General features: G+C 44.5%; 1 protein-coding gene across 2 annotated transcripts in view; it reads right to left on the minus strand.

Annotated features, from left to right (window-relative positions):
* FKBP1A (FKBP prolyl isomerase 1A) overlaps positions 1-12,448 on the minus strand; it is a 32,392-nt gene extending 19,944 nt beyond the window's left edge. Inside the window, exons 1-2 of one of the 2 annotated variants that reach the window (XM_036245520.1) lie at positions 12,297-12,448; positions 12,169-12,216 (exon numbers count right to left, since the gene is read on the minus strand). In XM_036245520.1, the coding sequence (XP_036101413.1) occupies positions 12,169-12,216; positions 12,297-12,333 (85 nt within the window). In that variant the 5' untranslated portion in view covers positions 12,334-12,448. Of the gene's footprint in view, positions 1-8,760; positions 8,785-12,168; positions 12,217-12,296 lie in introns of those variants that run through there. The other variant, XM_036245521.1, reaches the window with a different exon arrangement.
* Positions 12,449-14,576: the final 2,128 nt, after the last annotated feature.

Below are 14,576 nucleotides of genomic sequence, written 5' to 3' on the forward strand. Positions count from 1 at the left end.
GGTCACCCCACAAAGACTGGAAGTCATAGCAGTTCTATCTATTACATAAAAACCAACAAATGGGGAGACAAACAGACTCTAAATGAAAGAACAGGATTTATCAGATACAGAGTTCAAAGTAATAGTAATAAGGATGCTCAAGGAACTTAGTGACAACTACAACAGTATAAAAAAGGACATAGAAACTATGAAAAAGAACTAGTTGGAAATGAAGAATAGCATATCTGACATCAAGAATACACGGGAAGGAATAAAAAGTAGGTTGGATAAAGCAGAGGATCAAATCAGAGATTTGGAAGACAAGGTAGAAATAAACACCCAATCAGAGCAGCACAAAGAAATAAGAATGAAAAAGAATGAGGACAGTTTAAGGGAACTTTGGGACAACATGAAATGTAACAACATGCACAACATCCCTAATCTGGTGAAGGAAAAATACACACAAGTCCAGGAAGTGCAGAGTCCCAAACAAGATGAACCCAAAGAGGGCCACACCAAGACACATTATAATGAAAATGCCAAAAAGTTAACAAGAAAGAAAAAATCTTAAAAGCAGCAATTAAATATAAGGGAGAAAACCAGGCAATTAAATACAAAGGAGATTCCATAGAGTCAGCCCTCGTTTATCGTGGTTAATCAGTTCCAGACTCTACCGTGATAAATGAATTTCTATGAAGTAGGATTCTTTATATACAGTCGTCCCTCGCCACTTGGTGCTTCGACTTTCGGGGCTTCACTCTATCGCGGTAAATAGTTTAAATGCTCCAATCAAAAGACATAGAGGGTAGTATGGCCGGTGTGGCTCAGTGGTTGAGCACTGATCCATGCACCAAGAGGTTGCCAGTTCAATTCCCGGTCAGGACACATGTCCAGGTTGCGGGCTGGATCCCCAGTGGGAGCATGCAGGAGGTAGCTGATAGTGTTCTTTTTCATTGATGTTTCTGTCTCTCTCTCTCCCTCTCACTTCCTCTTTCTCTAAAATCAATAAAGGAAAAAAAAAGACACACACACAAAAAAGACATAAAGTAGGCTGCTGAATGGATAAGAAAGCAAGACCCATATAAATACTGTCTACAAGAGTGGGTACCCACCCAGAATAAAAGATACACACAGACTAAAAGTAAACGAATAGAAAAAGATATTTCATGCAAAGGGAAGTGGAAAAAACAAATAAACAAAAAAACCTGGGGTAGCAATACTTGTATCTGACAAAACAGACTTTTAAACAGAGACAAAGGGGGACACTGCATAATGATAAAAGGAGCAATCCAACAAGAGGATATAACTCTGGTAAAATTTAGACATAGAAACACCTAAATATATAAAGCAAATCTTGATGGACATAAAGGAAGAGACTGACAGCAATACAGTCATAGCAGGGGTTTTAACACCCCCCCACACCCCATATCAACATCAACCGAAATATCTTCCAGACAGAAAATCAACAAAGAAATAGTGGCCTTAAATGACACACTAGATCAGATGAATTTAATTGATATCTTCAGAGTACTTCACCCCAAAGCAGCAAAATACACCTTCTTTTCAAGTGTACATGGAACATTTTCTAGGATAGATCACATATAAGGACACAAAACAAGTCTCAATAAATTTAAGAGGACTGAAATTATATCAACCTCTTCTCTGACCATAGTGGTATGAAATTAGAAATCAATGACAAGAAAAAGACAAAGTCATGGAGAATAAATAGCATGTTACTAAAAATGAATGGGTTGACAATGAGATCAGGGGAAAAATGAAGATACCCTGAAACAAATGAGAATGAGAACACAACAACTCAAGATCTGTGGGACACAGGGAAAGCAGTCCTAAGAGGGAAATTCATACCATTACAGGCCTACTTCAGGAAACAGGAAAAACGCAAACAATCCAACTTTACACTTAAAGGAACTGGTGTAAACAGCAACAAACAAAGCCCAAAGTGAGTAGAAAGAAGGAAATAATAAGGATTAGAGCAAAAATAAGCAAAATCAAGTCTTAAAAAAAACAAAAATACAAAAGATCAATGAAACCAAGAGCTGGTCCTTTGAAAAGATAAACAAGACTGACAAACCTTTAACCAGACTCACCAAGAAAAAAAAGACAGAGGACCGAAATAAAATAAGAAATGAAAGAGGAGAAATAATAACACCAAAGAAATACAAAGCATTGAAGAAAAATATTATGAACAATTATATGCTAACAAATTGGACAATCTGCAAGAAATTAGTAAATTCCTAGCCCTGGCCAGTTTGGCTCAGCGGTTGAGCGTCGGCCTGTGGACCAGAGTACCGGGTTCAGTTCCTACTAGGGGCACGTACCACAAAAAAAAGAAGAAGAAGATTTATTAAGAAATCAGTAAATTCCTAGAAATATAAAATCTTCCAAAACTGAACCAAAAATAGACAGATTACAACCAGTGAAAACGAAGCAGTAATAATAATAAAAAAAAAACTTCAACAAATAAAAGTCCTGAACCGATGGTTTTACAGATGAATTTTACCCAACACTCAAAGAACTAACACCTGTTCTCAAACTATTCCAAAACATTCCAGAGAAGAAAAAACTCCCAAGCTCATTTTACCAGGCCAGCATTATCCTAATTCCAAAACCAGATAAAGATATTACAAAGAAAGACAATTATAGGCCAATATCTCTGATGAACATAGATGCTAAACTCCTCAATAAAATATTAGCTAACAGGATCTGGCAATGCATTCAGAAAGGTCATACACCACGATCGAGCGAGATTTATGCCAGGGATGCAAGGTTGGTACAATATCTGCAAATTAATAAATGTGATATACCACATAAACAAAATAAAGGCTAAAAACCACACGATCATATCAATAGATGCAGAAAAAGCACTTGATAAAATCCAGCACCCACTTATGATAAAAATGCTCAACAAAGTGGGAATAGAGGGAACATACCTCAACATAATAAAGGCCATGTATGACAAACCCACAGCCAACATTATACTCAATGGGCAAAAACTAAAAGCGTTTCCCTTAAGATCAGGAACAAGACAATGATGTCCACTTTTACCACTGATTCAACATAGTACTGGAAGTCCTAGCCACAGCAATCAGACAAGAAAGAAAAGGCATTGGAAAGGAGGAAACAAAACTGTCATTATTCACAGATGACAATGATATTGTACATAGAAAAGCCTAAATACTCCACTAGTAAGCTACTAGATCTGATGAATAAATTTACCAGAGTAGCAGGATACAAGATTAATATCCAGAAATTGATAGCATTTCTATACACCAACAATGAGCTACCAGAAAAAGAAACTAAAGAAACAACCTCATTTACTATTGCAACACAAAAAAATACAAAGTACCTAAAAATAAATTTAACCAAGGATGTAAAAGACCTGTACTTGGAAAACTATAGAACACTGAAGAAAGAAACTAAGGAAGATACAAGTGGAAGCATATATCGTGTTCATGTACTGGAAGAATTAACAACATTTAAATGTATGAACCCAAAGCAATATACAGATGCAAAACAATTCCTATTAAAATACCACTGGCATATTTCACAGATCTAGAACAAATACTCCAAAATGATATAGAACCAAAAAAACCCAAGATAGCCTCAGCAATCTTTTTGTTGTTGTTGTTCAGATAGAGTGGGAGGGAGAGGGAGAGAGAGAGAAACATCGACATGAAAGAGGCACATCGAGTGGTTACCACCCGCACAACTCAACCAGGGCTGGGGACAAACTGCAACCAAGGTACGTGCCCTTAGTGGAAACCGAACCCAGGTCTCTCTGGACCATAGGCTGACGCTCTAACTGCTGAGCCAAACTGGTCAGGGCAGCCTCAGCAATTTTAAGAAAGAATAACAAAGTTGGATACAATACCTGATATCAAACTATACCACAAGGCCATTGGAATCAAAACAGCCTGATATTGGCATAAGAACAGGCATACAGACCAATGGAACAGATAGAGAGCCCAGAAATCAACCCATGCCTATACAGGCAATTAATATTTGACAAAGGAACCTACCAGTGTGGCTCAGTGGATTGAATGTCATCCCATGGACTGAGAGGTCCCTGTTAGGTTCCTGGTCAGGGCACATGCCCAGGTTGTGGGCTCTATCACCAATAGGGGGCGTGCAGAAGATAGCCAATTGATGTTTCTATCTCTCCCTTCCTCTCTCTCTAAAAAAATTAATGAAAACATATATATATATATTTTTAATCCTCACCCGAGGATATTTTTCCATTTTTTGTACAGATAGAGTGGAAGGGAGAGAGAGGAAGGGAGAGAGAGAGAGAAACATCGACGTGAAGGGACACATCGAGTGGCTGCCACCCGCACGACCAACCAGGGCCGGGGACAAACTGCAACCGAGGTACGCGCCCTTAGCGGGAACCGAACCCGGGTCTCTCCGGACCGCAGGCTGACGCTCTAACCGCTGAGCCAAACTGGCCAGGGCTGAAAACATATTTTTAAAAAAATATCTGACAAAGGTGGCAAGAACATACAATGAAATAAAGTATCCTCAATAAATGATTTTGGAAAAATTGAACGGGTACATGCAAAAAAATGAAACTAGATCACCAACTTACACCATACAGAAAAATAAACCCAAAATGGATAAAAGACTTAAAATCATAAAAATCCTAGAAGAAAACACAGGCAGTAAAATCTCAGACATCTCTTGCAGTAATATTTTTGTTGCTATGTCTCCTAGGGCAAGGGAAATAAAGGAAAAAATAAACAATGGGATTACATCAAAATAAAAAGTGTCTGCACAGTAAAAGAAAGAACCAAAAAAATAAATAAATAAATAAAATTAAAAGGGAACCCACTGTATGGGAGAACATATTCACCAATGATACATCTGATAAGGGGTTAATATCCACAATATATAAACACTTATACAACTCAACACCAAGAAGACAAACAATCCAGCCCTGGCTGGTTTGGCTCATCGGTTAGAGCGTCGGCCTGCGGTCCAGAGAGATCCGGATTCGGTTTCCGCTAAGGGCACATACCTCGGTTGCAGTTTGTCCCCGACCCTGGTTGGGTCGTGCGGGTGGCAGCCACTCGATGTTTCTCTCTCTCTCTCTTCCTCTCTCTCCTTCCTGCTCTATCTGAACAAAAATGAAAAAATGTCCTTGGGTGAGGATTAAATCTGTAATACATTTTACATCCAACAATAAAGATTTAAAAAAAATAAAAATAAAAAAATAAAAAGAAGACAAACAATCCAATTTAAAAATGGGCAAAGGATATGAATAGACACTTCTCCAAAGAGGACATACAAATGACCAACAGACATAAGAAAAAAGGTTCAACGTTACTAATCATCAGAGAGATATAAATTAAAACCACAATGAAGTATCACCTCACACATGCCAGAATAGCTACCATCAATAAATCAACAAACAACAAGGATATTGAGAAAAGGGAACCCTAGGTACACTGCTGGTGGGAATGCAGACTGGTACAGCCACTATGGAAAACAGCATGGAGTTTCCTCAAAAAATCAAAAAATGGATCTACCTTTTGACCCAGCAATCCTACTCTGGAAATATATCCTAAGAATTCTGAAACACTAATTTGAAAGAATATATGCATCCCTATGTTCATAGCAGCATTATTTACAACAGCCAAGATCTGGAAACAGTCCAAGTGCCCAACAGTATATAAGTGGATACAAAAGCTGTGGTATATTCACACAATGGAATACTATATGCCATAAAAAAATAAGGAAATCTCCAGCCCTGGCCAGTGTGGCTCAGCGGTTAGAGCATCGGCCTGCGGTCCGGAGAGACCCGAGTTCGGTTCCCGCTAAGGGCATGTACCTCGGTTGCAGTTTGTCCCCGGCCCTGGTTGGTCGTGCGGGTGGCAGCCACTCGATGTGTCCCTTCACGTCGATGTTTCTCTCTCTCTCTCCCTTCCTCTCTCTCCCTCCCACTCTATCTGTATAAAAAATGGAAAAATATCCTCGGGTGAGGATAAAAAAAAAAAAATAATAAGGAAATCTCATCTTTCACTACAGTGATGGACCTGGAGATTATTATGTTAAGTGAAATAAGCCAGTAAGAGAAAGACAAATACCATATGATCTTATTTACATGTGGAATCTAATGAACAAAATAAACCAACGAGAAAGAAACAGGGGCGTGGATATATAGAACAGTTGGACAGCTGTCATGGGGGTGGGGGGGGGCTAGATGAAAGGTGAAGGGATTAGTCAAAGAAAATATGTGCATAACCCATAGACACAGACAACAGTGTGCTGATCTCCAGAGGAAAAGAGAAAAAATGGGGGCCTCTGTAATAATGTCAAAAAATTTTACTGAATTCTCACACAAGGTCATATTCATTGATTTTCTAGAGAGAGGGGTGGGGAGAGAGAGAGATGTAAAAGCAAAACATTGATAGGTTGCCTCCCGCCAGTATTCCAGTGGGGCCTGGGGATAAAACCTGCAACCTAGGTGCCCTTACTGGGAATTGAACCTGTGATCTTTCGGTGCACAGGACGCTCTAACCAACTGAGCCAAGCCACACTGGCCAGAGCAAAAACAAAATTATTTTTAATTAAAAAAAAAGAAACCATTCAGGCATTTCAATTTCCAATGTACAGGAAATTAAGGCAGTGGAGAGTTAGACAACACCAGGAGAAAACAATGATATCTGATTAAGATAATGAGCCTGCTGTTTTTGAAACACCTAGACAAAATCAATTTGAGGACTCTTCTAGGTCGATACTACAGACATAATACCCAACTACAATGAGTAAACTGCAACTGAATTCTAGTTTGTTTGTTTCTTTAAAAAAGCTATTAAAAACACTTTGAAGATAACTGGGGCAGTTTCAATATGAATTTGGTTTGATACTACTGAATCATTTTTTCTTAGATGTGACGAGTAGGTTAAGGAGATTATTTTCATTTTTAGAGAATCCTCAAGTATTTGGAGGTAAAGTGTTATGATGTCTGCAATTTAATGGCTCAGCAAAACAAAACAAAAACCCATAGAATATAGTTATACGTATATATATGTATGTGTGTATATATATGTATGTGTATGTGTACGTGTGTGTATATATATACATACTCTAAGAACTGGCCAGCGTGACAAAATGTCAACCATCATGGAAGTAAGCACATGGGTATTTACTGTTCTACTTGGATTTTTCTCTCTGTCTGAGAAAACTTCACAAATAAGAGTTGCACATACACACAGGAATGCCGTGGGGCCTTTGGTTAATTTAAGACAAGCAAGCCTTCTGCTCTCACCTGTGTGGAGGAAGAGAACAACAGCATCTGCAGGATTCTGTATTTGATCACAATCCCAAAGAAAAGTGCTCTGGCCAGTTTGGCTCAGTGGTTAGAGCATTGGCCTGCGGTCCAGAGAGACCCGGGTTCGGTTCCCGCTAAGGGCATGTGCCTCGGTTGCAGTTTGTCCCCGGCCCTGGTTGGGTTGTGTGGGTGGCAACCACTCGATGTGTCCCTTTCATGTCGATGTTTCTCTCTCTTTCTCTCCCTCCCACACTATCTGAACAAAAAAATGTCCTCGGGTGAGGATTAAAAGAAAAAAAGAAAATAATGTGTCCGTAGCAAGATCTACTTTCAAAATGTTAAAATCTCATGTTAAGAAAACTTGAGTAGAAAAAATACAGGTATTTTAACTTAACAGAGCCAAGTGGGTATAGCCCAACCCTGTCCTTCTCATACCCGCCAAAAACAACAAACAGTAAAAACCTCCCTTGATCCTCAAATTTAAGAGAATGGCTGCAGCTTTCTTAGCCATTATATTCTGTAAGCAACATGTACACCTGTTTTAACATGAACCCTAGCTCAGATTCATCTTTTTTATAGATGCCTATTTCCCCATCTCGGTCCATCCAACCCTACTGACCCTAAACTGCATGTACATTTGGGCCACCCCTGGAACTGCAGTGCTAGGACCAGGCGTTGTCATTTCCATTTTTCAGATGGCACATGGAAGCTGAGAAAAGTGGGACAATTTTCCCAAAGCATGTATCACACATGGCAGTCAAGATGTGAACCCAACGAAGGACCCACATCCTTTTCAGGATCACATTCACTTGGCACCACCTCTGCTCACCTGCTTGGGCTGGCACTCTACACACCCAGGATACAACCAAGGCCCTGTTTCTGCCTTAGCCTCAACAGTTCAATGTCCACATGTAGCCAGAAAGAAGTAGCCCTATTAAAACCCAAGTCGGCTCATGACCCTCCAATGATCCCACCTTACTCAAAGAGAAAGCCAATGTTCCTATAACAATCCACAAGGCTCCACCATCACCTCATCTTCCACCACTTTCCCCTCTTACACAATCCATTCCAGCCACACTGGTTTCCTTGCTATTCCCCTAAAACACACCAAGTATGCTCCCAACCTCAGGCCTCTGTACTAACTCTTCCCCTAGACAGACATGCCACTTACTCCCTAACTTCCTTTCGGTAAATATTAAATTGTCATTTTCCCAGAGGCCTTTTCCAACCACCCTCACTAAAAGCAGCAAATCCCCCCCCCCCCATGACCTCACCCTACTTTAATCTCTTGACAGTGCTTCTTGCCACCTCATGTCACACCTTCATTCTATTACGTCTGGTCACCCAGGTAAGCCCCACCAGATCAGGTCTTTGTTTAGTTCACTGGCCATGCCCCTATTGTCTGGCTTGTTGCTGTTGCTCACTAAACATCTGCTATAGGAAAGAAAGGTCCTGATGCAGCCCAGCCCAAACAGTTACAGCCTGTTTACCTGAAGGGAGTACGGGTGAGGCCACCTGAGGAGTCTCTGCTGGGGGTGTGCCTTCCTCCAGACATCAGATCATCGGCCAAGAAACACCCAGCCGGAAAGTGGGTGGAATAAAAGAGAGAGAGGGGAGACAGAAGCTAAAAAAAAAGCAAGGGGCTGGAGAAGGAGCTACAGGCAAGTGGCCACACCTACCCTGGGAGCTCAGTTAACCTCTAAGTGGACCTCTTGAGGAAATGGGGCTGAGTGACCCTTGGTTTTTCTCCGTCAGAAACCAGGCTACTGACAAACCCAATTCCAAGGACAAGATGTCAACTACTATTTAAGAGGACAAAAAAAGAATGCCTCAATCCACTTGAGGTTGCTCTGACAATGGCAGGCACGTGGCCTGCTGATGTGAGTAAAAGGGACATAAGCCTAGCTCTGTGTCAGGACAAGCTCAACAATCAAGATGATAAAGCTACTGGAGGCAAGGAAGGAACCGTAAGAATCTGCTTGATCCTCAAGGGACATATGCGGCAGGTTATCTTTCCACCTCCTCCTTCCCACCTTCATACCTGTCATGCTATTAGGAGGTGCTTGGCTATGATAGTCAAGTTTTCATTTTCCCTTCTGGCACCACAAAAAGGTGGCACCAGCCTTTCTTTGAGGCCATGCTTATGCTGTGCTCTGCAGAGGCCACACAGAAGGCACCAGAGGGAGCCTTGAGAGTGACATCAAGGCTACTACTGACAGTCCCAGTAGCATTTAAACTGTCCCTGTGGTAAAAGTCAAGCATGTGTTATGTACATCTCTAGTGGCCGAGGGAAGATTTTGGCAAGTACCTTATTCCCACTGCTATTTTTCTGGACCTGCCCCCAAATAGCAGTAGTGAACACCTGGCCAGAGTGGACTAACTCAGGAGTGTTCACCTGACCTGACCCTGGGTCGATTACTCTCCCTCCTAGAACTGTAATCATTGGAGTTACACAGCCAAGCAAAATAAGCTAGATACTCAGAAGAAGATGCAGAAACTGGGTAGGGGCCTGGGGTGCAGGGGGAGGGGCACATAGGGGATGTCCACCATCCACCACTTGGGAGCAGAAAAACAGAAATCTGTAATAGAAAACTACTGCTGCAGCTGGGCAGAGAAAAGGAGAGATGAAAACTAGGGGTATCATGAGAAATCCTTCTCCCTTCTTAAGGCCCAGTAGGCTTCCTGCCTTGAAGAACCTTGGATTTTTATGATAATCTCACTGCCTCCTTCCTCACCAATCATGTTCCCTCAGGATGGATTCTGTTCCCAGTGGTTAAAAGCCTTAACTACTACAGATGAAATCTCAAAGCGCCTACCCATTCCTCTCACGCCCCCACAGGTCTTAAACAGGTTCTTCATGGGAGGGTGGTGACAAAGACCCATAGGAACAAAACCAACCCCTGAGAACAACCTATTCTGAGAGCATGAGACAGAGCTGACTTCTAAGGTGTCTTTGTAGGGCTTATCAAAAATGAAATAATGCCTGCCAGGGTCCCACTGCTGTTCTGGGAACATGTGGGTGGGTGCCACCCTCAAGGAAAAACACAGACTCGGAGAAGAAGCACTAGGAGCCCTGATGGTGTTCTGGGTCCCACAAGCATCTGTTCTCTTAGAGAACGGCTCCAGACATGCTGTGTGGGGACAATTCATCAAGAAGCACAGTGAAATGTGGTTCTGCCTACATGCTGGTGTCCAGTCCTGCCATCAGCACAAGCTGATGGGTAAGCCAAGAACAAGGAACACACACCTGGGAGTGGGACTGATATGGTAGCCAATTATCTGAATGTAGCTACGGACAAACTGGGGGACAAGGGAGGAGGTGGAGAAGTCACCTCATCACCTGAGTTCCAGCCTCTGTGCAGTTGGCTGTGGGAACTGAACGAACTGCCCACTCACCCCAGCACTGTAAAAGGCAATGGTTACTCTCCTTATCCCACTGATCAGAAACAACCAAACTGACAAGCTTTCTTCCACTAGACGCCTCCCGAGGTTCAGGTGCTGACCGTGGCTTACAAAGACAGTCATTTAAAATGTCAAAACCACTTTCCAGTTTCATTCACTGGCATGAGACTGTTCCCTACAAAGATGGGTTTCAATACCTTGTCCCTTGTAGCCTTTTAAAAGGTTCTAGTTCTTAACTCCTTCCACCCCCTACCACCATTTCTACCCATAGAGAAGGGCCAGAGAAATAAAAGGGCACTGGAGGGGAATGTTAGTTGCCTTTTTTCCTTCCCAATGAAAGTCATTTCCCTCAACAGAGGGCTCCTCAGCAGAAGTAAAGCTTAGAAGGGGGAAGACCTGAGCAACTCAGTCAGAACTGCCTCCAGCCTACTACCCAGGAGGACAAGAGAAAGGAGAGGAGAAGAAACAGAGGAAGAAGGAGGAACAGAGGAACGGGTGGGAAGGGGGAGAAAGGGGAAGGAGGGAGGGGAGGGAAAATTACTCATATCAGCAACTGTAGCTACACCAATATCCCCCCCCTTCCTCCACCCACAGCCTTGGGAGTTTCCGCCTGCTGCCTCCCCACCCCCTCCTCAATACAACCCGGGAGGACCTTGTAAGGGCATGGAGCAAAAGATGGTCTCAAGGCACTGACTCTGATGTCTGAATTCTGGCCGAGGGTCTACAATTTCCTCTGGCTTACATTACTGTTTGTGACCCTAACTGGGCCTCAGTCTCCTTATCTTTAAAATGGAGATGAGGAGTCTACTCCTAGGAGGGCTGGGGGACTAAATGACACGTTCTGTCAGCCGGGGCATCAGTGCCACTGAAGCCGGGATGCCTAAGTGTCTCTAAAGTAACGAGAGGTAAAAGACGGTCCAGATCTGGTTTCGCCAGGGCCAGACTGGGCCGCAGCAATGACTGAGGAACTGGGACGTGCCTCCCCCCGCGGCGGAGGGACTGAAGCCGAGCACCGGTGGGGGCGGGGGGCAGCTCCACAGATTGGGAAGTACCTCGCCCTTCTTATCTCAGCCGAAGCGCGGGGAGGGACGGGGCGGGGGCGGGGAGCAGGGTGTCAACCAGGGCGCAGAAATGGTACAAATCCTTTCCGATGGTCCCTGGCTGGGGCTCTGCCAATTCCCGGGCGTGACCTTGGGAAAGTGACTGCGCTTCCCCAAGCCTCAGTTTCCTCATCTGTGCAGTGGGCATAAGGGCAGCATCCGAGGCACAAAACTGCCTGTGAAGGGCGAGATAATACCCGGTCCGAGGTCGGCGCTCCTAAGCGCCAGCTCAGACGGTCGCGGGTTCCGCAGGCCAGAGGCTGCCCCTCGGGGCCGCTGCCACCGCCCAGGCCTCAGCCGCGGGCCACGCGGGCCTCGCCGCCGCCGCCACGCCCCGGGCCCTGGCCCCTAGGCCGCCCCGGGGCAGGACCCCCACCCGCGGGCCCGCCGACTCACCGGTGTAGTGCACCACGCAGGTCTGGCCGCGCTTCGGGAAGGTGCGCCCTGAGGAGACAGACAGACGGGTGCGGTGAGCGGATGCGCACGGCGCGGGGGCCCCAGGACCGTCGGATGCGCCTACTCACCGTCTCCGGGGGAGATGGTCTCCACCTGCACTCCCATGGCGGCGGCGGCGGCGGCGGAAGCGGGGCGGGCGGGCGGGCGGCGCGATGGACGGCGTGGACCAAGACCGGACCGGGCGGTTGCGCGGCTCTGCCTCGTCCCTCCGCGCGACGCCTGCGCACGCGCGCGCCCCCGCACGCCCCGCCCTGCGTGCGCGCCCCACACGGCGCGCACGTCCCCGAGCCCGGGCCTCGTTGCCCGGGAACCGGGAACCGGAAGCCCGGAAGCCCCGAGGCTGCGGATGCTGCCATTTGGATAGCAGTCCTGCCTGCCCCTCTCCTTTCGCGTGAGATCCAGCCAGGCCGGCATCTCTTTAACCCAGTTTCCGCATCTGAGAAATGGGAGGAATATTTGGGGTTCCGCCGCTGACTGAGTGGGTGACTTTCAGCAGATTTATGCTTCTAAGGACACACTGATAGTGTAAAAAGGATGGTTGTCAGAGGTCAGCGCAGATGGGCGTTCATGTTGGCGTTCCATATATGGTTCAAGATAACGAGCTCTGCTTTTCTGTGTTGGAGGAGGAGTCATTATGTACACTGGATTCATTCACAGCTTATATCTATTTTTATTGAGCATATGCTATATGCCATGCATTGTGCTAGGTGCTGGGGTAACAGCTGTGAAGGAAACTAACTGAGTGCCTGACCTAACAGAACTTGCATTCTGGTGAGAGAGACAACAAATTACCACACAGATAAATGTCAAGTTTCAAATCTGTAAGTACTGTGAGAGAGGATCCATGGCATTATGCTCTGAGAGATATAACAGAGATACCTATCGTAGGCTGGAGTGTAGTGAAATGCTTCCCTGAGGTAGCTAGGTTTAGCCAAGGTCTGAAGGAGCTGACCAGCTGTGTGTGTTGGGCTGGGAAAGGCAGAAGGAACACGCAGAGGGATTGGGCGGAAGGGAGCATTGTGACACAGTCTAGGACCTGAGGGAGGCAGATGTGAACTAATCCTTCTCTGGGTCTCCCTGCATGTGCTCCTCAGGTGTTTTAAACATGACTTCAAAGTTCTTTGACATTCTTCCCATCATCTGTGTTCTTTTCCCTAGAATCTCAGAGACCTTGTGACTGAAGTTGCTGTCTCTCTCTTTTTAATAGTCCAGAGGCAGGTAGGACAGCCTGGCTTCACAGGCTCTCCAGAGACTTGTGTTTCTTTTACTAATGTCTCTCCATCCTTAGGATCCTACCATCCTCTGCATGGTCCAAGCTGACTCCAATATATTTGCATTACAACCAGTGGAAAGGGAAAATTGGGGGTAAAAAGTGAAAGTGTATTTCTATCCCTTTTAGTGCATGACCTAGTCGTTGCATACATCTCTTCTCCTCATGCCTCATTGGCTACAGACTATTTTTATGGCCAACTTTAACTGCATGGGAGACTGGGAAATATAGTCTTCATTCTGGATGGCCATATGCCCAATGGAAAATAGGAGTTCTGTGCAAGGGAAAAACAGATCATTAGAGCCAAAACAAAGTGGGGGGGTCTGCGAGGAGAGCCCAGCACACTGCCCCGCCCCCCCATACACACATACCACTGCCACCACCACCTATAGAAAGTCAGACTGCAGAGAGCCCTGGGTCCAGTCTTCCCTGAAGCCCAGCAGCATTTGGCTTCCCTCACTTTCATTCTGTGATCTGGTTGCTCTTTCATGGCTCTGAATTGGGCATTAGTTCAAAATACATACCTGCCTTTGGGACAGTATCCATCCCAGCCCACAGATATAAGACTTCAGCTACTTTTTCCTATGAGGATTCACCAAGAACCTCATGTTTGCACTGCCTCTTCTTCACTGCTTTGAGGGAAGAAAACATGTGACTACCAGTAGTGATATGTAGGTAATATGAATTGGACCCCAGGACTGATATGTGCTGTACAACACAAGGGACACTCTTTAAACATTTGTTAGATTGTAACAGAGTTCCTTTCCAAATTGGTTTTGATTCTATGTTCATATACAGCCTAGTCATCAGATTTAATTAATTTAAACCTAGATACTAATTAACTAAAATGTTAAGTGTTTAAATCTTTTAAAATTACCATTTAGCAACCAGAAGAACTTAAAACAAAAATAGTGAGTGGCTCTAAGAGGTGGGACTGAGAGAAAGGGCAGGAGATTTGACTTTCTATAAAATATCATTCTGAACTGATTTAAATTATTTTTACTCTCTCTGTGTATTATTTTTATGGTTTAGAAAAGAGACCGAGAGTTATTTGTGTCTCAAGGTTTAAGCATCCCTG

This window comes from Molossus molossus, unplaced genomic scaffold (genome assembly GCF_014108415.1).
Source record: "Molossus molossus isolate mMolMol1 unplaced genomic scaffold, mMolMol1.p scaffold_m16_p_6, whole genome shotgun sequence".
Taxonomy (NCBI): domain Eukaryota; kingdom Metazoa; phylum Chordata; class Mammalia; order Chiroptera; family Molossidae; genus Molossus; species Molossus molossus.